At 36.6% G+C, this 22480-nt stretch overlaps 1 protein-coding gene across 3 annotated transcripts in view; it reads left to right on the forward strand.

Annotated features, from left to right (window-relative positions):
* Nucleotides 1-837: 837 nt before the first annotated feature.
* Nucleotides 838-22480, forward strand: part of XRCC4 (X-ray repair cross complementing 4) — a 156907-nt gene continuing 135264 nt past the window's right edge. For 2 of the 3 annotated variants that reach the window (XM_086770686.1, XM_086770687.1), the window contains exons 1-2: nt 838-983; nt 6629-6816. In XM_086770686.1, coding sequence (XP_086626812.1) covers nt 845-983; nt 6629-6816 — 327 coding nt within the window. In that variant the 5' untranslated portion in view covers nt 838-844. Of the gene's footprint in view, nt 984-4411; nt 4496-6628; nt 6817-22480 lie in introns of those variants that run through there. The other variant, XM_086770688.1, reaches the window with a different exon arrangement.

Genomic DNA, 22480 nt, shown 5'->3' on the forward strand with positions numbered 1-22480 from the left:
GCGGGGGAAGTAAAAGCTCAAAACAACTGAACACCCCATAACAGACTCTTCAGGTACTGAACAACATTAAGCATTCTCAATTAAAATACTGTGTTTCATCGTTAATTTCAGAATTGGCTGTTTCTTCATTATTCTGTGTAGCAAATTGCCAAATGCAGTTTTAAAGTTCTTGAATACTGTGAGGATTCATTATTGTCAGATTGGACTATGTATAAATACATGGGATTCTTTAGAAGATCTTATGTCAAGCACAGATTACCAGGTTACTTTGATATTGAGAAAAAAAAATTCACTGTAGCATAAATTCATAAATTTTATTCTCTGCAGCATCCATTTTTTAAAAATAATTTCTTTGGGTGCCAGCATCCACTACAACCTCTGCTTTGCAGTGAAGCTTAGTAGCATGCTTTTACATGGCCGTGTTCCCGATGAATATTGATTATTTTGAGTTATATTCCATGTGCTGTGTGTTGGGTGATAGTGGACAGTAAGTTAAAAACAAAGCCATGGGGAAGTCCTTCTGTTTTGTAATTTTCTGTTCATCAGCTTCCTGCACTTAGTCTCTTAATTTGGGACTATTCAAATATATTTGATTGTTGGTGCTGTTCTTTTAAACATAACTTATTGTAATCTAGTTTTCTGTTTCAAAATCTCATCAGTTCTCTGAAAAACTGAATTTGTAGAGGAAAGTAAAATAAAATTCTAAGTGTGCTTATATTTGTATCTTGCCACTCCCTCTCCCCTCCGCCTCCCAAGCTAGTTATGTAAAACTGCTAAGCACCTCTGAAAAATAAGCCATTGGTTATAATGAGATTATCTTACTTCCTGAACAGGTGTCTGGAAAATGGAGAAGACCTTGAACAGAATTCATCCAGTTTCTGATCCAGAAGCCACATATTTTCTACAAGTATCATGGCAAAAAGATTTAGGCAATGGCTTTGGTATAATACTTTGTGATGGTGAATGTGCATGGACTGGGACAGGTAATAATGGAAGAAAAAATATGTTCTAAATTATTACTGTTCTTTTTTATTATTTTTAAACACTTTCTAAACTATGACCCACAACTTGCATCAAAAATTTTTTATGAGCATTACCTTTCTCCAGTGATGGAGGAGGAGGTGGGGTTCATGGTTATCGTTATCCAAGACGTGTTCAGAGATCTTTCGAATCTGGAAAGACTATGTGTCAAACCTAATACTAATTTGTTTAGCCCACGATTATGTAATGTTTTTTTCTTTCTCAAGAATATAATTTATTGCAGCAATATTGGAGTACCACTTATGTGTCTCCTTCAGATCCTTGAACAAACGTGTCATAGAATTTCCATTTGTAAATTATGACTCATGAAGCATGTTTGCAGAGATGGGGCATCCACCACCTCTCTGGCAACCTGGGCCAGTGCTCCACCACCCTCATTGTAAAAAATTTCTTCCTAATATCTAATCTGAATCTACCTCCCTCTGTCTTAAAACCATGACCTCTTGTTTTACTACGGCAGGTGCTACTGAAGAATTTTTCCCCATCTTTCCTGTAGGCCCCCTTTAGGGACTGGAAGACCACTATAAGGTTTCCCTGGAGCCTCCTCTTCTCCGGGCTGAGCAGCCGCAACTCTCTCAGCCTGTCCTCACAGGAGAGGTGCTCCAACCCTCAGATCATTTTCGTGGCCTCCTCTGGACCCTCTCCAACAGGTCCATGTCCTTCTCATGCTGGGGGCTCCAGAACTGGACACAGTACTCCAGGTTCGGTCTCACTAGGGCAGAGTAGAGGGGCAGAATCCCCTCCCTTGACCTGCTGGCCACGCTTCTTTTGCTGAGTTCTTTTTTCTGAATTGTAAGAATAGATGTCCAGGTAGTTCTTTCTTTCTGCCTAGTCGATATTGTTTCTCCCCGGTTCCTACAAAAGCCAAGCTTTCAAATAAGCCTGAGATATAGATATATAGATATATAGATAGGTATTTTTTTAATACAGTGCTTTGTGTGTGTATATGCATACAAACTATATATGTGTGTGTGTGTGGATATATAGTTTTTGTGTACAAAATGAAGCTTAATAATTCATTAACCTTCCTTTGAATACAATATTTATTTTTTTTTTCTTTTGAATACAAGATTTACTTTTTTTTTTTCTTTTAGACCCAGGAAGCAAGACTAACTCAAAATATGTTTATATATGTATTAAATCTGCTTTTCCATATTCCTTTTAACATTTTGAACACATTATTGATTAGGAGTTCCTGCACAAGACAAATACTTATATTCCAATGCTGGTTCCCTGTAGTCTAGTATGAAAGATTTTTCTTTCTTAATCTGACAATAGGATAGTCAATCGATATATTTTCAAAATAACAAAAAGGATATTAACATGGATAAAAGCTTAACTAATTGAGCATAGTAGTTTTTCTGTTTAACAGCTTTTCTGGTTGTTCTTATGTAACTTTGAAGTCACAGCTTAAAATTCACAAAAAGCTTATTCTTTAAATATGTTATTTTTCTAAGTAAAAGCTATGTTACTGTAACTGGAAGAGTATAGAAAAAGTATGTAGAAAAATACGTAAACACAGTTCTCATTTTGTTAATTTCCTGCATCTGGCAGAATAGCTAGATGATCATTTCCCAAAACAAAAGACCAGTGAAAGCAAGATGACCTCACTCTACTGAAAGGAAAGAAAGAAACCATAACAGTTTAGCATGAGCACTGGGTACTCATCCAAGGCAGACAACTTCTGTTTCTTCTGCCATAATCTGATCCATTTGCAAGGAATTCCTATTGAATTTGTAGTTCTTTGAATAATTTCATTAGGAGTTGAAGTTTTTGTGTATGAGGCCTTCCTACTGCACAGATCTGTGTTTGCATACTCTCAGTGTTGGTTTTGATCACTTTTTCTGAGATATTACATCACATTTGAGACTGCTTATATTCTAAATTCAAAACCTGGGAGGAGGGAAAGCAGTGGTCAGAAAATTCTTGCTATGGGAAATCCCTTTTGGGTTTCTTATGCTGTGGATTATTTTACTTGGCAAGATCTACCAGGAAGTTGCTGATGGAGTTGTCTTTTATGTTTTGTGTTTTTTTTTTTTTTTTGTGTATTTAATGTGATGTTGAAAAGTGTTAGGAGTCCTATTTAAGGAGGGAAAAAAATAAAGGTAAATCTTGTGCAGGGGAGGAGTACACAAACATGCAATAGGATCTAATGTGTTCATTGGTATTGGGTTAAAGAACTACAGATACATGGATTTATACATTTCATGTTTCTCTAACAATTGATCACTTCTGTTAGTTTTATAAGATAAAGGAACATGGATCATTAAGCTTTTTTTCTTAGGGAAAATATGGGCAACTTTGACAGACTTCAGACTGCCATAGGCCTGACATTTCACGTCTTAATGTGACAAATACTGACTTGCTCATATTTATTTAGCCTAATTTGGTTAGGTTTTTTTTCTTCTTTTTGTCTTTTCTTTCATAACTCCAAAGCAATTCAGTTCCCTTGCATCCCTTTGCTTTCTAGGTTTTGAAGGACCTAACACATTGCAATCTGTTTAGGAAAAAATGCCTTGTGCTAGGGGATCACTAATGTGATTCTGACCTAATTTATCCTTTTAACTGAGTGTATCTGGAGGTTCAGATTTTCCACAGAAGGGGGTAGCTTCTCCTTGTGTCAACTGTTTGTTCCCTTGCAGTGGTGACATTAGCATGCTCTCTCTTGCGACTTGCATCGCTTTTTTCACCTAGCTGTTCGCTTAAGTCTTATAAATGGAGTAATCGAGTGGGATGTTAGTGACTGACCTGCCTTAACAGATTTTGCAGAAATATGGTAATCACTTAAGGTGGTTAGCAAGGTAGCATTTATATTTTGTGTGCACAAGTAATTTAAGTATTTGTGAACAGATGACCTAACTAATTATTATGACCTATTATTAAAAAGAAAAGAAAAAAAAAGCGCAAAAACTCCAACAACAACAAAAAACCACAACAAAACCCACTTGGCTAAGTCTTAAGATTAGTAAAGTCTACATGTTTTCCATATTTTGAGATGTGTAGAGAGAGAGACTACAAAATCTGATAGTTAGAAACAAGGAAGAGCTGGTTGGGTAAGTCCAAGCTGAGGGCAGCCTTTGGCTGCAGTGACTGTTGAGTTGATTGAGTTCAGGATTGTGAGAGGAACGAAGAGAGTAAAAGGCATTGTAACAACCCTAGATTTCAAGAGAGCAGACTTTGGCATCTTCCAGGATCTCTTTAGAAGAATCTCATGGGATATGGCTCTGTAGGGAATAGAGGTCCAGGAGAGATGTTTGATTTTTTCAGGGATTACCTCCACTAAGCTCAAAAATGGTTCATCTATTGGAGCAGGAAATCAAGCAAAGGTGTCAGGAAGCCTGCATGGATCAACAAGATGCTTCTCGCTAAACTCAGCCATGGAAATGAAGTGTGCAAGAGATGGAAGCCAGGGGAAGATGACCAAGAAGTGATATACAGTCACCAGCCATGCAAGGTTAGGATTTGGAAAGCCAGAGCCCACTTGGAACAGCATTTGGCAAGGAATGTGAAGGGCCTCTTCTTCTGCAGGCTAATCAGCAGCAAAAGGAAGATGAGGGAAAATACGGGCCTGCTGTGGAATGGGACAGGGGGACTGATGACAAAGGACATAGAAAAGGCTGAGGTACTACTCGTTGCTTTCCTTGCCTCGGTCTTTGCTAATTAAGATTTGCCTCTAGAAATCCCAGGCTCCTCAGATCAGTGGGAAAGTCAGGAGCAAAGGAGACTTCCCCTTGGAGGAGGATCAGGTTAGAAAATTTCTAAAGAAACTTGATGTACACAAGTCTGTGGGACCTGATGGGATGAGACTATGAGTAGTGATGGATCTGGCCCATGTAGTTATGAGGTCACTCGTGATTATTTTGGCAAGGTAATAGTTTTAAAGACTGGAAGAAATGCCTCTCCTGTTTTTGGGAAAGGTAAGGGGGTGCATCTGGGTACCTGGAGGCTAGTTGACCAGAGGGTGTTGGAGAAGTAATCCTGGAAACCATTAAAAAAAATACTAAGGACAAGATCGTGACTAGTCAGTATGGATTTAGAAAGGGGCTTTCCAGTACCTAAAGGAGGCCTACAGGAAAGACAGGGAGAAACTCTTTAGCAGGGCCTTTAGCAGGATGAGGGGTAGTGGTTTTAAAATAGAAGGAATCAGATTCAGACTGGGCATAAGGAAGAAATTTTCTACACTGATGGTGGTGAGGCACTGGCACAGGTTTCCCAGAGAGGTGGTGGATGCTCCAACCCTGGAAACATTCCAGGCCAGATTGGATGGGGCTCTGAGCAACCTGATCTGGTTGGAGATGTCCCTGCTCCTTGCAGGGGGGTTGGACTGGATGGCCTTTAGAGGTCCCTTCCAACCCTAACTATTCTGTGATTCTGAATCTCATGAAATTCAACAAAGGGAAATTAAAACTATACCTGGGGAGGAAGAAGCCCATAACCTGTACTGGTGCCTTGGGTGACTGGCTGCAAGCAGATGCCTTGTTGAAAAGGACCTAGGAGTCCTGGTGGACAACAAATTCACCATGGGCCAGCAGTGTGGCCTTGTAGCAAAGAAGGCTGACAATAACCAGGCTGCAGTAGGAAGAGTGTTGCCAGCAGGTCAAGGGAGGTGGTTCTTCCACTCTACTTAGCCCTGGTGACACCTTTGAGACTCAGTTCTGGGCTTTTCAATATGAGAAAGACATGAACTCATGGAATTTTCAGTGATGGTCCCTGAAAATGACTGAAGAGCTTGAGCATTTTTCATGCTAGGAGAGGCTGAGAGAGCTGGGACTGTGCAGCCTGGAGGAGAGAAGGCTCAAGGAGATTTTGTCGATGTATATTAATTAATACCTGATGAGAGGGAATAAAGAAGATGCAGCCAGGCTGCTCTTAGTGATGGCCAGTGAAAGGACAAGAGGCAATGGGCACAAACTGAAATACAGGGAATTCCATTTAAACATAGAGATGATCAAGCACCAGAATAGATTGCTTGGAGAGGATGAGGAGCCTCAGTCTTTGGAGAAACTAAAGACTCATTCAAAACATGGCCCTGAGCAGCTGGAAACACACCCCTCTGTTTAGAGGCCCCTGAATGTGAACGATAAAACATGGATTCTCAAGTCTCTAGATGTAGCTTGGTTTGTAAATTGACAGTTTCTTTTCTTTTAAGGTTGTAAGTTACAAACTTGGAACACTGGCTCAAAAATGTGTTAGGAGGCAGTTGCATCTTTTGTCTTACAGGGTTTAGATAATAGGCTTTCAAAGAGACTGAGGGGGCACAATAAGTCATAGTTAAATCATTCCACTCTTTGTAGTAAGGTTAGTGTTATTTAGAATAACTTTAGGCAAGTAGAATTGTGGACTAGTAGCAATGAGCAATTTTCAGGCAGGAAAAAAGGGGACAGAACTTAATTCTTATGAAAAACACAGTATTCCTGCTGCAGTTCCATAAGAGTTTGGCACACTGATATATGTCAAGGAAAGAATAGTCTCCTAATATTTGCCTCTCCCTTAAGGTGTGTGAGTGTGTGTCTATATGTACATATAAATATATACACAAGTTCACACACATATGAGTATTTATTTCTCACATGTTTCTTTCTGATAGTGTCTGAAGCTGAAATTTCTAGGGAGGCTGCTGACATGGAAATGAATAGAGAAAAGTATGTTGAAGAACTGAAGAAAGCGTTGATAGTTGGAGAAGAATCAACTGGCAAATATAACTTTGCTATTTCAAGAGATGAAGAAAATATGGAGTGCCACTTCTCCTATGAAAGAAATCTGAAAGATGGCTCTGTAAGTATAGTTAAATGTTCAAATTTGTCTGTTAAATTATGAGAAGGACCTTCTTGGTATGTTTCTGTATTTTGTTAGGTTCTTTAAAATCAAATAGACCTGCAATACATATTTCAAATTGAATGAATATTGTGAACTCTGCCATGGGAAAAACTAGAAACAAGTTTGTGTTTTTCTATCAAAACCTGGTGTCGATAGAATTGTTTCTGTGTTACTTTCCTAAATGCTACTGAAGAGTATTATTTCTCTTTTTAAGTTTTGCATTAGTGTTGTGATAGGGTGAGGGCTAAGGGTTTTAAACTGAAAGAGGGTAGATTTAGATTAGATAACAGGAAGAAACTTTTTACTATGAGGATGGTGAGGCGCTGAACAGGTTGCCTGGAGAGGTTGTGGATGCCACATCCCTGGAAGTGTTCAAGGCCAGATTGGCTGGGGCTTTGAGCGACCTGATCTAGTCCATGGCAGGTGGGTTGGAACTGGATGATCTTTAAAGTCTCTTCCAACCCAAACCATTCTATGATTCTACAATTTATGTTTTGAGGTTTTGTTTTTTTTTTTTTAAACAGTGTATGCCTACATGTTGGAGCTGCAGTTTAGTGTTAAGCTGATAATTCCATAAGCTATGACTTTGTTTTTAGTTCCGAACTTGGGAAGTATGCTTCCCTTTGGAAATTCCAGCTCCCAATGCATTTCTGCTTTGCTTGTTTCTTCGTTCTTTTCTTTCTGTACTCACCTAAATAATGAAAAAAAAATTATAATTTCAGTAAGATCATTTTCAAATGCTAAAACATACTTTCTAAATGAGCTTTTCTGTTACTTTAAATATTTTGTAGACTAACACTAAAATTGTTTCCTGATTGTATATGCATTAAATTACAACCAGGAATATGATTCCTTGTTGGTTTCTTGGCTGCAAAGAAAAGAACCATCTTAAAACAAGAAAGAAGCCAGTATAATCTGTATCTGTAGACGATTTTTGGCTATTTCATATTGTGGTTTGGTGTTAAAGATTTTCTGGGGAAGAGGCTAGTTTTTTGGGTTGTTTTTTTTTTTTTTTAATCCTCCAAAAATTAATACTCTGCCTTTACCAAGACTTGCCACTGCTTCAGTTGTGCTAGGGTAGCAGTTTGGCTGACTGACCACTCAGCCACATTAGTGATATAATTTGGATTTAAAAAGCACTGATTTAAAATTGCACTGATCTAGTTCAGGGCACAGTTCTGCAATCAGGTTCACTGGGATTACTGAGGAGATGAAAATTGCAGGGAGAGAATGGAGACAAGATTGCAGATAGAAGTGAGAATGTCTTTGGCCTTACCTCTTTTTTCCCTGGGATCAAAATCTAGCATGGAGTTGTATCTGGGAGCAAAGTGTCTAAGGATTGTCCTATATGCTTTGTTTTAAAAGATTTCTTCTGCAGACCATTGGAACGTGCTTTGCTTCTAATTTGATTAATTTTGGCAGGTATAACCTTTTAAGAAGCTAGCAGAGGTGTCTGACTTGTAATAAAAAAAGAAACCAAAACAAGGAAACTATCGTTTCTGGGATATGTCTGTTGAAAGTGAAAGGTGGAAATACTTTTTTTTTTTTTTTCCTCTGGATTGCAAATAAGCAAAGAATGCAGGTACAGGTATTGGTCACAAAACTGAAATAGGAATATGTGTATATTTCATGTATGTGTATCTCTTACATAAGATGATGAAAAAATAATTTTAAAGGGGGAGGCCATTCCAGTTACCTAATCAGTAGCAGCTCACGCTTATTGTCAAGGTCTTGACTTCATTTTAGTAACTACAGAGAGAGAGATTCAGTGGAATGAAGTTCGCCTTCTTAAGAGTACTTAATTACAGACCTTTTTCCTTGTGCAATATAGGAAACTTCAGTACAATTTGGCTCTTGATTGAGATGGCAAAAGTTAGGTGATGTAAATCTTTCAATCTGCATTATTCTTGATGCTTCTCTTGAGCTTACAGGTCTGAGTGCTGTTCACAAAGCATCTAGGTCAGAAGTACTATATTTCAGCAGGGTTACAAGGTTAGGATCAAATTGTACTTAGAAAATAAGAGCAGTAATTTTAAGAATCTTGTTTTTCTTGCCTGTGTCACACATAATATATTCTGAATACCAGACAGATGAAATACATACTATATTTTTATTGAGGGAAAATATCTTCATATATGTGGGCCCACCTAATATATGTTTCCATCAATTAAGGCTTACGAGAAATTTAATTCATATGAAAACATCTATCAATTTGGGAAAATAATAATCTAGCCAAAGAAATTGAAAATCAAAGTGTCCTGATGGCTATACATACTTTTAGCTTTGGGTGTCAAAAGAGCATTTGTAGAAAAGATGTAATTTCTTGGGTGCAAATGCACTTTTTATTTTTTTTCCTTCCATACTGACCTAATGCCAACAAATAAAATTGCCAAAGCCTTTGTCAGAACTATGAATAGCTTTCAGGTGTATAATAGAATATGTTAAAAACATTTTGCAAATTCTCTGTGAAAGTATATGTGATGTATATCTTTCAGCATCATATTAGGAAATTAATCTTTCTGGGCTCTGTACTTCCAGAGCTGAGATTCAGCTCAATGTACATTTACCGCAGAGGAAGCCTGGAGAAACTACTCTGCAACTTAAACGTGACTTAAATTCAGTTTTTTCTCTTATCAATACTTACTGGATATTTATCTTTATATCTTTCATTTAGTTGTTATGAATATTTTCTCTTTCTCTTTTTGTATTTCAGTAACTGTATTTATACACAGATTGCAACATTCTCAGTCTTGGAAGGAGCAGGACGAGGGGAGACAGGATGACGATGGCCGTGTATGTGGTGGGAGGAGAGCTTTTGGTTAAACTGTACTGCATTTCTTTTGCTAGGTGTGCTACCTGGAGTCAAACTGAGAGATGTAGTTAGTCTTCATGTTTTCCTTTAAAAATGTGGGCATAAAGGAAAATGAACAAATTATTTCCAATTTTGACAGTAATGCACATGCTACTACCTTCAAGTTCTCTACCTCTCCTCGCCCATTATATTATTAGTCACTATTGTGAGAAAAGCTCATTAAATTATCAGGAATAATTATAAGATTAATATTCTTAAAGCAAATTCTATAATTTGCTATATAACAAAAAGAGAGATTACAAAAAAGTGTGCATGGAGTTCTGGCTCGTTGTGTTTGAATACTGAATGTTTTGCTTAGTCTTAAATAATGCAGTTAACACTTTTTAGTTAAAAAACCTGCTGACTTCTGAAATGCATTGTTATACTTTGTGAGCTGTAAAATGCTTATGAATTCATACAGCCATCTGTTACTGCAAATCTTTTCATCAAATGAGTGCACACGTGCCTAAGAATAAATTGTCTACTTTTGAAGTCAATATGCCTTTTGTTAGAGGTACATACACGCTTGTATACACAAACTTGATTATTTTAATTAATTTTAATGAAACTTACCTACAGTATTACGTTGATCACCAACAATCACCTATTCCCACCTCAGCTAGTAATTTCCGGTGCAATACTCTGCAATAGTTGTCCATCGAATCTGGATAAACCAGTAATTCCTATTAAAATTAAGAGTAGAATTTCTACAAAATAATTTGCCTCTTCTGAGTATGTCATAGATTCAGTTGAGTTATGTCCTGGGCCCTTATTTACAAATGATATCTACACAGTCTATAAATAATTGCTGGCTGAAAAGTCTGTGAGATTTAGGTACATGACGGGTATACTGCAACTGGAATGAGTGTGCTAAAAGCATCTCAAAGAATTTACAGTGATAAATTCTTGCAGCTTGTAAGACAAGTTGCTTCTGTCTCCTTGTTAAGAAAATTTGTATTTATTTTTAGATACCGTAGTTTAAATGAATAATCTCAAGTAACATTTTCGATGCACTTATGATTCACACTAATTTCTGATAGTATGGTGTTTACCAATTTTTTTTTTACTTTAATTCTCAAAGAGAATGTCTCTGAGAAAGCAGAAAAAGAGCAGTAAATTACAGGGGGTTTTTTTGTGTGTTTTTTTTTGTCTGTCACGTCCATGTGGGAGAAGTATGCTGCTAACATCTGTGTATACCATCTTGATGTATCTGTTGATCCCTGTTCCTTGCAAATATCTGTACGTGTGAAACATACTCTGTACATGATTAGCGTGCCTCGTATGTAGTCTGGGAGCTTAGCAAGCAGATCTAATTTGTCATAAATAATGAAAGCTTTCATATGGTAGTGCATCAGAAGTTAGTATTTAGAATTTTAAGCCTTAAAAAGCAACATTTACTGTGTTACAGATCAGTAATTTAATCCTTATTGACTGGTGTGAAGTAAAGTTAGCTGTGTCACCATTGTCACTTGATTTTTCTCTTGATGAGCATAATTTTCAGCTTAACAAGTACCAATGTTGAAATACTGTATGTATATACATTATGATTTATAGACACACAATTTTCAGGAGCTGAGTGAATGTGTAAATCTGAAATACTGTTTTCAGTAGTCTGTTTTTCTGAGGTTTTTTTTTTTTTTCATTCGTGCACTTGCGTATTTGTTTTTCAGCCTTCTGGTAGAGAATATCTGTAGATGATTTTGAACTAGTAACTGGTAATAGTCACTTGATGATAATAAGATGTGTTAGATACTGAATTTTTGTTTCCATAACTGTACTAAACTGCGGTATTTGAAATATTTTTTACTTTCTTTGAAGCAGCTTGCTGAAGATTTGCTTCCCTAAAACAATTACATGCCAAGTCTGTATTGGGTGGTCTAGAGGAGCGCAATTAAAAATAATGGAGTGATGTTAAGCACAGGAAAACGTAGGCATATTATTGGGAAGTAGTTTCTGACTCTGAAACTGTTTTACTGCTGAAGTGTTTGCCAGGGGAAGTGGTAGCAGCCCCATTGTGTCAGTCACTTAAAAACTGGCCCGACAGTGGAACGGAAAATGCATGGTAAGTAACTGTCCTGCATTGGCAGTGTAGTACATTAGATAACTTAGTGGGTGTTCTCCATCCCAAAACCTGTGAATCTCTGCTTACCTGCCCAGACTACTCTATATGTGAGCTCCATTGGTTTGTGGTGCAATGAATGTCTTCACTAAGGAACTTGTATTTACAGATAGGCACACAAACTAGTTGAAGAGCAATAGGGTGGAGGTTTTTGCAAGTTGTCTCATGAAAACAGGTTTATCATCCGTCATTAGGTGCCACAGTTTGGTTGTTGAAACTTTATTGTGTCTTTTGTAGTCTAGATGGAAAATTTGACAGTGGTAAGTCTGACAGATGATACTCCACTATAGCGATAAAAGTTGTCATTGTAAACATCTCATTGACATAAGCTTACAAACAAGCCCTTGAAGATGGGTTTGGTTTTCCTTTGCTAGCTGATAGGGAAGAGTAATTACCCCTTATTTGCTTGTGAAAGTAAATAAGTTTAGAGATTTAGAAACTTGTATATCATTCATCAAAATCGCTTCTCCCTGGAATTACACTTGTTAGCCGGAGCCCTGTTTTGAAGGCCAAGCAGACCTACAACAACATGGGAATGTGTAAGAAGGCAGGCTGCACCCAGATGTGAAATCTCTGTGACAGTTTTTGTTTTATAGCTTTTGCCATCAGCATAAGTAAAGATCAAGGGAGTGATTTACAGCATCTGTTTAACAGTCATTCAGAAGACTACAATTTACAGTCTAATTTACCTGTTGTTATTTGATGAACAGGTAGGTTCCTTCCATGAACTGATGTCTATCACCAAAGCTTGAGTCTTAAAAGTAACTCCAGCACTGTTCTGATAGGATGAAACCAAACCTCTATCTCGAAATCCTTTTAAAAGTGCTTATAACCGTTATATATAATAATTATGTATATGTAAGATTTATGTAATGAATGAGTCTACTTAGGTGCTCATGTTTTGGTGTTTGGTTTTTTTTTTTTTTTTTTTTTTTTTAATAAATAGAAAACTTCCTTAAGTCATAAATAATTCATATCTGATTTAGAGGAGATACCTATATAACATGCTTATTTTGTGGTGTCATAGTTGCATGTCATTTTAAAAGTATCAGAAAAGAATCATAATCTAACTTAGGGAAATCCTTTAGGATTTTAGTACTTTCTTATCTTTTTGAGACCTTGATCAAAAAAGATAAAATGCTGTCTGAGTTTTTATAAATACTTTTTCTAGCTGTATCTCAGCCTGCTGTAACTGAGCCTAAAAAATTACGCCTTTAACAAATTCTGGTTTGTTTTGTGATTTATCTTCTTTATGACAGGTGGCTTTGCCGTAGGGCGTTCAGCACTCTGCCCTTAGGAAATGTTTTTAGGGTGGTGAGGACAAAGTAGACTGTTAAGAGTCACATTAAAATAACAATGGGTTTGGTATACAGTCGGACTTGTGTGTCAGGCCAGCTGCAGTGCAAAATGGGCCACACACACAGAGATCTCAGTAAGGGGCCATTGAGGCTGGGCCAGCTAAACTGCTGCCACCTAAACAAACACCATCACAGAGTCAGTGATTTAGCGCTTGATCTAAGTAGGTGACCACTTAGAAGTAAATCTTTCCAAGTACTTTAGCGAGTCACTCCACATACAATAAATAATGGAAATCCGGCAAGATTTTTTTTTCAGTACTGGCAATTAAATTGATTAAATAGCCTTTGATAAACAATTATTTGAGTGCTAGCAGTCTTCTTTTTTACAGTAATGTGACAGGCTCTGTTCTTTTTCTTACCATTTGTGTAAATTTGTAAACAGGGAGGATATGAGGTTAAGAAGTTACACCTTAGGTACAGTACTGTTACTGATTAGGCTGATGGAAGAGGTGCTGTTTGTTCTCTTCCGTTTCCTGTGGCTGGTTTTCCGTCGTCAGTTCTGTGAGTTCATTATGAGTTTACTACAAGTTAAAAATAGTTGGAGAAATTCGTGCTAGCCAGAACTTCTCACAGCATACTGAACGAGTGAAGTGGAATTAGTAGAGCTCTTTATGCTGTCCAAACTCTCTTGGTTCAAGGTTTGAGTAGTTGCTTTCCTCCAAACCACTGATGATACGTTGTTTGGATAACAAAGGTCACTGAGAGTTCAGGTTGTTTCCCAGGCAATTGGACTAACTGCTCAACTGAAAAGACAGAAGGATGAAATGATTAATTTTTAGGTCAGTGTAAAGGCAATGACTCTTTGGTATCATTTGCATCTATGTTCTGCAGGATTTAAGAGCATACACTTGAATGAATTTCTAGGAAGCTCGGTTTGGAAATAGCTTACTAATGTGCCTTATACAATGAAAACATCTACTGTTATCTTTTGTGTGATGTCAGACTTCTAAGCGCTACATGATTTTCTTCATCTCTCCCGATATGTACCTTTGTGAACTCTTCAGGTCTTGTAGGTACTCTTTAAATGCAGTGGGTCACTTCTATAGCCTTCAGGTCATAGAAGCTTTTTTTTTTAATTTCCTTTTTTTTTCCCCTCGAAATACTAATGTGTGTACAATATTTGACAAAAGTCCTGGAGAATTAAGTTATGCTACTTTACTTGTTTAGCTATTTGATTGTAATATTTCCCTTGATTTAGACACGTGTTGTGGGGGGGAGTACATTTACATTATCAGAACTATATACCTTTAAAAATGAGAGAGTGTTGAAAAATGAAGAATCAAGGGCTGCAATGAATAAATACTCCTCCAGTTTCTATCTACCTGTTAGGATTCGTGGATGTCACTGGAAATATCCAAATGACCAAAAACTAACTGCTTTAAGACCTATTGTAATAGACATTATAAAGGGCATTTTCATATTTCGTGACTGCAAAACAGTCTAAATATATTAAAATAGATGTAAAATATTCTTAAAATAACAAAACAAGATATTTGGTTTGATTTTAAAAAAGAAAAATTGTCAGTTGTCCTTTCTCCTTCCTGATGTTATTGTATTGTCTCCCCTCTCTTCCTCTCCGCTCCTTTGGATTTTCCCTTTTTGGCATACCTGCTGTGCATTTAAAATCTCTGTGTAGACATCAAGGCTTACTTTTACTTGTACAGCTGAGTACAAATGCTTTCATTTTAGGAGGAAAATCTTTAAATCATGGCATGTTGACAAGTCTTAGATTCCCAAGAAAAATATAAAGGACAGTAGATGCTCTGGAAAATAGATTACTGTGTGTGGGTTTTAAAACTTCACTACAAGACTCCAGTCCCGTGTTCTTTGTAAGGATGAACAATAGTCATAGCCTGAGGAACAGCAAGAATCTTGCCTATGTTTCTCTTCAGAAATGCTTTTGCAGCTCCAGAGGAAGCATTTGTCTTTCTACCTGCAAAGGCACAGGAAGACCCTCAAGCTCAGGATAATAATGTTTTGTTAAATTTTATGTTCACTGAAATAGAATCTTTACCGTTATAAAATACTGAAGGGATATGTTTCAACCCTCAAAGCTTTGAGTAAATGCTTCCAGTTAATTCTAATACATATAGTAGTTCTACTACAGTTACATGCTGAAATTGTCTTGAAATGTAAGACAGGGGAAGATTTGAGTTGTCCAGTATTTTTAAAAAACTGACAGATACAGAAATATCTTTGTGTAATGTGATGCAGAAATAAGATAGCTGTAGTACTTGTAGTGAGGAAGGTGTTATGCTTCCTCTTTTCTTCTGTTAAGTTGTGGTGACATGAAATACATATATTCACTTATTTTATAAAGTTACTGTATATTAGTAATTCTGACATTAAAAAGTAAAGTTTGCTCTGAACAGTGAAAACAAGTTCCTAATTTCATTATTCAATAAGCAGAGCAAGGTGGACTGTTTTCTAGTGGAACAGCTCTATTCAAATTTTGCTGCCTCACTGTAAACTGTTGTGTGTGACTGTAGGATTTTACAGAATGCTAATTACTGCCTGTTAGATGTCTGAGAGCGTGTGGAGTAAGTTTATTTTTTATCAAGGAGGACAAAGTCTAAGGCTATTTCATTTGAGATTTAAAATTTGAAGCCAAATTACATAGATATTTGAATTTTTTTTGTGAGTCAAATATTCATTTAGAATTGTTCTAAAAGATATTAGTACTACTAGAAAATCCTTTGGAAGAGAGGTTCTCTGCTTTTTAAATCTTGAGCATGGTTCTCTCACAAAAATACATTTCCCAGGGAGGTAAATACAGCATACCATTTCAAGAATAAGTTTATGTTATGTTTTTTTAATTCCTCTCAGATGCTCCTGCAAATAGAGTTTGACATTTCATTTGAAATTGAGTTTTAATTGCTTTGTTGGATATAAAATGTAACTGGGTTACAAAAAACTTGGCATTTTTTGGGTTTTCAGAACACAAATCCTTGTCATTCTGCATGTGTTCTTCTCTGGCCAATCTAAGTTTTGGGTTTTTTTTTTTTTTTTTTAAGCCTTTGAGGTATAGATTTTTGTTCTCATTTTCTTCTCAGTGCATGATTAATACTTGTAGGTTATTAGTATAACATAAATATGTAAGCATATGCTAATTTGTGGTAACAGATTCTTGCCAATCCTTTTAGAAGCTGCAGAGGTACCAAAAATTGGAATTTGGAAACAGTCAGGTTTTCTTACTGCTCATTCAATCTGGACTACTGCAACATTACGTTATTCTAAATCTTTTAACCTGACTTAAATATTGAGTAGGGTGGGGAGAGGGGATGGGAGGGCAACAGGGAGTGTGAAAAAACCGTCCAACACTGAGGTATCAGTAGGAAGACAAAAATTACACACATCTCTCCTCGTCCTCTCCAAGAATAGACTGCATTCTCCAATCCAGGAATTGTTGTTGTGGCCTTCACTAGCAAATAGCATCCATCCCATTGAAATTAGATATGTAAACATCATCAGATTTAGTCTGCTGCGTACTATATGTGACTTAAAAGGGAACCTCTTAGGTGAGAGAAGGACCTCTGGCTTGCAAAGTGATACTTTTCAATAGTAGTTTCTGTCAATAAACAGAAATATTTCACTTTAGTTTTGTCTTACATCTCTGCATTCCTATATTTTCTTTACAGAAGCTATTTATCAATTGTTTCCATAATCAGGTACAGGCTATGTTATAGTTTGTGTGTGTGTACATATATAAACTGGTAAGTGTGGAGTATTGTGCCCTTAGTCTAAACCTATTTTAAGTTGGTTTTTTTTGTTACTAGAAAATAGTACGTGAAAAATATACCTCGTTATTAAGTGATGCTTAATATATTTTCAGTTTAGCTTGGGGTAAAATTCTAACTTAGTTAAAATGCCTTAATGCAGAACTTGAATTACTATACTCCTCAAATTTTCAACTGCTTGTTACATTTTGTACTAGTTCTCAGTGCGCTTAGTTGATTATCGTATACAACTCGCAAAGCAACAGGAGACAGATTTTCATGACTTCATCCTGAACTCGCTACTTTGCAGTTGTGTTTTGTGGCTGTTCAGTTTTAACTAGAATGAGAATTTGTTATTCTATATATCGGTAGTCTGTCCTAGAAATGTTACATGGATGGATTTTTGCTATTTATTTGGAATAAAACTGGCCATACTATTTTGCTTTAGCCTGAATCTGAACTCTTCCTGTCTGAACTGAACCACTCTCGGGGGGAAAAAAAACCAAACCTTCATGCACTATCTAATATAGCTTTTAGATATATACTAACTTAAGCTATTGATTTTCAGTTACAGTGCAAGTAAAAGTTCTAGTCTAAATGAGAGGTCTGAACCTAGGTAATGTGGTGCATGTGGAAGTTGGAAGATACATAGTTGGAGAAAAATTGTGACCTTATGTAGCCTTTACTAGTACTGTTCAATTCACAATTTAAAATACTGTTTAAGCTAAACAAAAATCCTATTGAATAACCATATGTATCATGAGAACATATCTTTTAAATAACTCTGATTTTTTTTTTTAAGGTTTTTTTTTTGGCTAGCAATTGACAACAGAAGAATAAACTATCATCTCTTACTTCCTTGGACTCACAAAGCGTGGAAACAGTGTGGTCTTGCTAACTGCTTTGAGAAACTGATTTTCTAAATCAGCCATTCACCACTTCAGTTTTTTGTTTTTCTCAGTGTTACTGAGATTTTATACTGAAATACATTAAGCAGTGTAATTTAATCTTATTAAGAAATAATGAGATGTTGTCTAGGACGTAGGTCAAAACTGAGAATGCAAATACCAGCCAATAGCAAACAGAAGGATATTTAAAGCGATATTTCAAATACACATATGTGTAATTACAATCAAGGATGAAAATTTTGCCCTGAACCCACTGAAATGGTAGCTTGCTTCATGTTGTCTGTAAAGTCAGTCATCTTGGTTATCTGCTACTCTCCAAACATCCACCTCCCTCCAAACTGTATGGGGACTGAGTTAGTAATATCGTGTATTGGTAATGATTGTTTCCTACAAGCTGACAACAGTTTACTAGAAGGCAGTCCTGAGGCTTGGTGCTTATTGTAAACCAACTGTCTGTGTCTGGATCTTTTCTTAGTCTTCTGGGACTTGCTTTTAAAAAGATAGCACAACCGTCTCCTCTGTGGTTCCCTTCCACTGAGACTTTACTGATGCTGTTAGAATGAGTGCACTGAAACAAAATCTGTGCCTGAAGGTAAGAAGCATCTAAGAAGCATCTCTCTCTGGTCACTCCCATCCCTACTTGTCCTAGTGTGGGGGTGTCCAGAAAACAACTGATATATTTAAAAAAAAAAAAAAAGGCTCTCATGGTGTGACAACAACAACAAAAAAATAAGTACTTTGACACATTTATGAATTTTTCAGGATTACTTATGAAGAAAATCTGTGTACTTTTGAGATTTATTTCTGTTTGTGATCTGTCAGTATTTTTTATTTTTAAAGGACTACATGCAAATGTTTAGTAATTATTTTATTACATACCAATTGATATAAAACAAGCCAATTATGTTTCTGAGACCTGTTTTGTTAGCTGTGGTGAGGGGCAAAAACGTATTTTCTTTGGCCATAAGTAATTAAATGTGAATTCTCTCTTGTTCAGGAGACCAGAGTGTGATCAGCCTGCTGGTACACGTGTGTGTTAGCTTGAAAAATCTGTAAACTACATAACTAAGATGTTCTGCTTTCAAGAATCATTGCAGACTATGAGTGAATTATTCAAGGTATTCGGGAAAGGGATATTTTTAAAAGGCCATTATTTTGGATGTGTGGTGACAAAAGTATTGTGCTAACTAGTGGAAGGGTGTGTGTTATGTCTGTTAGCTACCTGACATAGTTATAATTTTAAAATTCTTATTTCAGTGGTATAATCTGGAGATAAAAACAGCAAAATTGCAAAAAGAACATCATAAAAGAAAGTTTATGTACCAGTCCTTTATCTTGAGAGAGAATGAGTAAAAGAAGCAAACCAACCAAAGCTGTTGCACAGTTGCTCCAAAACTGCTTGATTAGCAATGGAAAGTTTGTCTCTCTGCTCTTCCTCTGCAAGCATAGAGTATATCGGGTAATAGCGTTAGTAATTTTCATTGGTTTTAACAGTTTATCTTAAACTCTGTCCCTTTATATTTTGAGGTTAGAAAATCAATGTTCATGTCCACCTTTAATAACTTCTAACAAGATGAAAAGGTACATACCACCAGACAGTGCTCTAACAGCTTAATGATGGAGGGCACCAAAGAGTGCAAATTATTCAAGGTAGAGGAGTTCTTAATTTGCGATTAAAAATAATTCTGCCAGATTGTATGTGGTAGCAGTGGGTGGGCAGGACTTGTCTGTTAACTCTGTACTAGATAGGCTACACCTTGATTTTTGAATGTCAGAACAGATTCAAGGGGCATTAGAAATGGATGAGTAAACTGGTTTTTGGAGTGGGAACAGTGAGGCGAGTGCTTGAGCTCAGCATCCTTCACAGGCCCCTCATACATGTTGCTACTGAAATCCTGATGAAGTCCTGACTGTGTATCTTGCAAATGTGTTTGATTTACCATGCTAATTTAACTTGCCTTTTTTTGTCTGTGATCCTCAAGAGTTTTTGAATCAATTTATCTAAAGCTTCTATTTTCTTTGTGGCTAGAATGCCAGGAAGATGTTAAGTTACATGGAATTTACCACAGGATAAGACTGAAACCATTCACTGTAACTAAATATCTTGCAGAAAAAAATGTGGGCAGATACTACTCTTATTTTGTTGCCCTTATATTATTTGGTTGGGGTGGTAGATCTCTGTAGGTTCTAAAAAGTGGGTACTACCCCACCCGAAAATCCAAACACAAGAGGAAAGATGACAGAGATGCATCCTTGATGTCTGAATTTCTCATGAGGAAAATAAACTCACTGCTCTGGTGGGGAAAAAAAAGTTGCACAAATGTTGCTACCTTTAATAGCAAAGCTAGACTGCGAAGGTTGAGGGAGAGATTTGAGCTGAAGGTATTGCCTGGCTACAGAGCTGCTGCCTGTTACAGAGTATAATAGCAGAAATGATGCAGATACCTGTATGAGCCTAGAGAACAAATGGATGGCAGCATCTGGAGGAGGCAGCATCTCTGTTCTTCAGCCGTGTTGAGCTTGAGCAGACAATGAGGTATTCAGGAAATGGGGTGAGGGAGGTAGGAGGTCATGGCATAGAAATGGGACTGACAGTCGTCAACTTAGAAAGGGGAGATGACTTAGTAAATAACATCAAGATTTCACATACAGGGAAGTAGAGACCAGGCTAAACAGGAAAAAAAAAGTATTTTAAAGCTGCCTTTGTGAGCTAATGGTTTAAAATAAATGCTTGATTAGAAGCAGGAAAAAAAATAAGCCTAAATTGTTTTGATTTTAACTTTTGTTGGACAAGCTGATGTCTAAAACTGACACTGTAAGAATTTTTGTTACCTTTTGTGACTAACAGTTTTTAAGACTTGGAGTTGGGAGGTAGCATATTCCCAGATTCCACCCATCCTAATCTGGCTGTGTGGTTTATCTCAAGTTTGTCAGACTGTACTTATATAACATGAATGCAGTGGTTTATTTCTGGTGCGCTGCCAGAGCTGCGTGTGTTCATCAAATGTTGTTTAGTCATTGCAGCATATTTATGCCATCTGGAAATGTGTGTGCTTCCCTTCCTGAACAATGGCCTTTAATCAAGACCACTGTTACGGAAAGGCTAGAAAGAGCAGTATACATAATCAGTAGGATGCCAAAATTGGAATTACACATACGTTTTTCCTAATGCTATCATGTTGCACTCAGGGTAACAAGCATCCAGAGGGTACCACATCTCTGGAACTAGTCCCCCTGTCCATGATCTCTGTTACTTCTGTGTATGTTATTCAGAGTCAAAATCGTTTGAAGAGCTTCAGTGTAATAATAACAAATCAAGAGTCATCATGGATAATTGTAAGCCTATAGGAATTGCCTGCTATCTTTTATTTGTTAAGAAACTCCATTTTTTCCAGGCCTGTCTAAACAGAAACATCCACAAAACAGTTTCACATCTGTTTTATTCCTTTCTTTATATTACAAAAGCATGAGCTTTTTGTTCCACACGTTTTTGGAACAATTTCTTGATTGTACTGAAGCGCCATTAGGTTTTTGCTGTTGGTACTAAAAGAATGTGTAGGCAGTGCAAATACATTTGAGATGGTGTTAATTTGCTTGGTAAGAGCGAGGAGCTGAAGTGTGCCCTGTAGCATTCTGCAAATATGTACATTCACAGATGATATCCAAGAAGCAGGAGTATGTATTAAGTCACATGCATAAAACTGATCTGTTTTTTGTAGAATGACAAAATTACTTAAGTTTATCTTTTGCATATATGATTCTTAGTATATTTCTGTTAATTTCTGGTAATTTTTTAATGTCAAATAAAGACGTTTTGTTTTAACAATACCTCTTATACTCACAGATCGATCTTTTGTTGTGAATTTGGTTTTTTGGGGATTTTTTTTCTATGAAAATCAGTAGTGTGTGTGAGCAAAATATCTCTCTTCAGGTTTTCTGGTAGTGCTGTAGTGCTTGAAAAAGCTGTGCTAGTTAATCCCAGTGCTCCTAGAGCTTATTGAGGGAACTGCCCTGGATCTTTCTTCCTTCTTAAAACCAATTATTTTGGAAGTTGATTTTTTTCATTTTTTAGGGTTTCTTTTTTTTTGTTTGTTTAATTGCAGTTTTAAGGCTTTAGACTGGGTGAAATCTAACTTTCTAATAATGAATTGATACACATATGTGTTCAGGGTTTATAATTCTGTTATTTCAGGAGTCTTAGAGTTTTCTTGTTGAAAGAGAAAAGGAGAAGCTTGAAATTGATTCAGTGACAGGTCTGTCTGGGATTTAACTGCTGCAGACCACTCAGTTGGAGTAGTACTACCTAAAATGTGACGCTCTAAACAAACAAGAACGAGCACAAAAGAAATTGTTACAGATTACAAGATGGGTAGTTTATGTACTTAAGTATGGAAAATGATGTAATTCAAGAAATGGCAGCTGCTTTAATTAAAAAAAAAAAAAAAAGTCCCTAGATGTCAGGTCATATGCCTTAAGAAAATAAACACAGTTTCCACAACATGTGAGCATTTTCCTTTTTACCACAACTTAATCTGGACCGTGACACTGAAAAGAAATATATTCCCATGTGGTAAAGAATTTATTAATATTTTTTTAAAAATCCGTGTGGTTTTTCCCCATAACTAGGGCATAAAACTGTTAATGCTTCGGTAGTCTAGTAGGTGACATAG

This window comes from Chlamydotis macqueenii, chromosome Z (genome assembly GCF_036417535.1).
Source record: "Chlamydotis macqueenii isolate bChlMac1 chromosome Z, bChlMac1.mat, whole genome shotgun sequence".
In the NCBI taxonomy this organism is placed as follows: Eukaryota; Metazoa; Chordata; class Aves; order Otidiformes; family Otididae; genus Chlamydotis; species Chlamydotis macqueenii.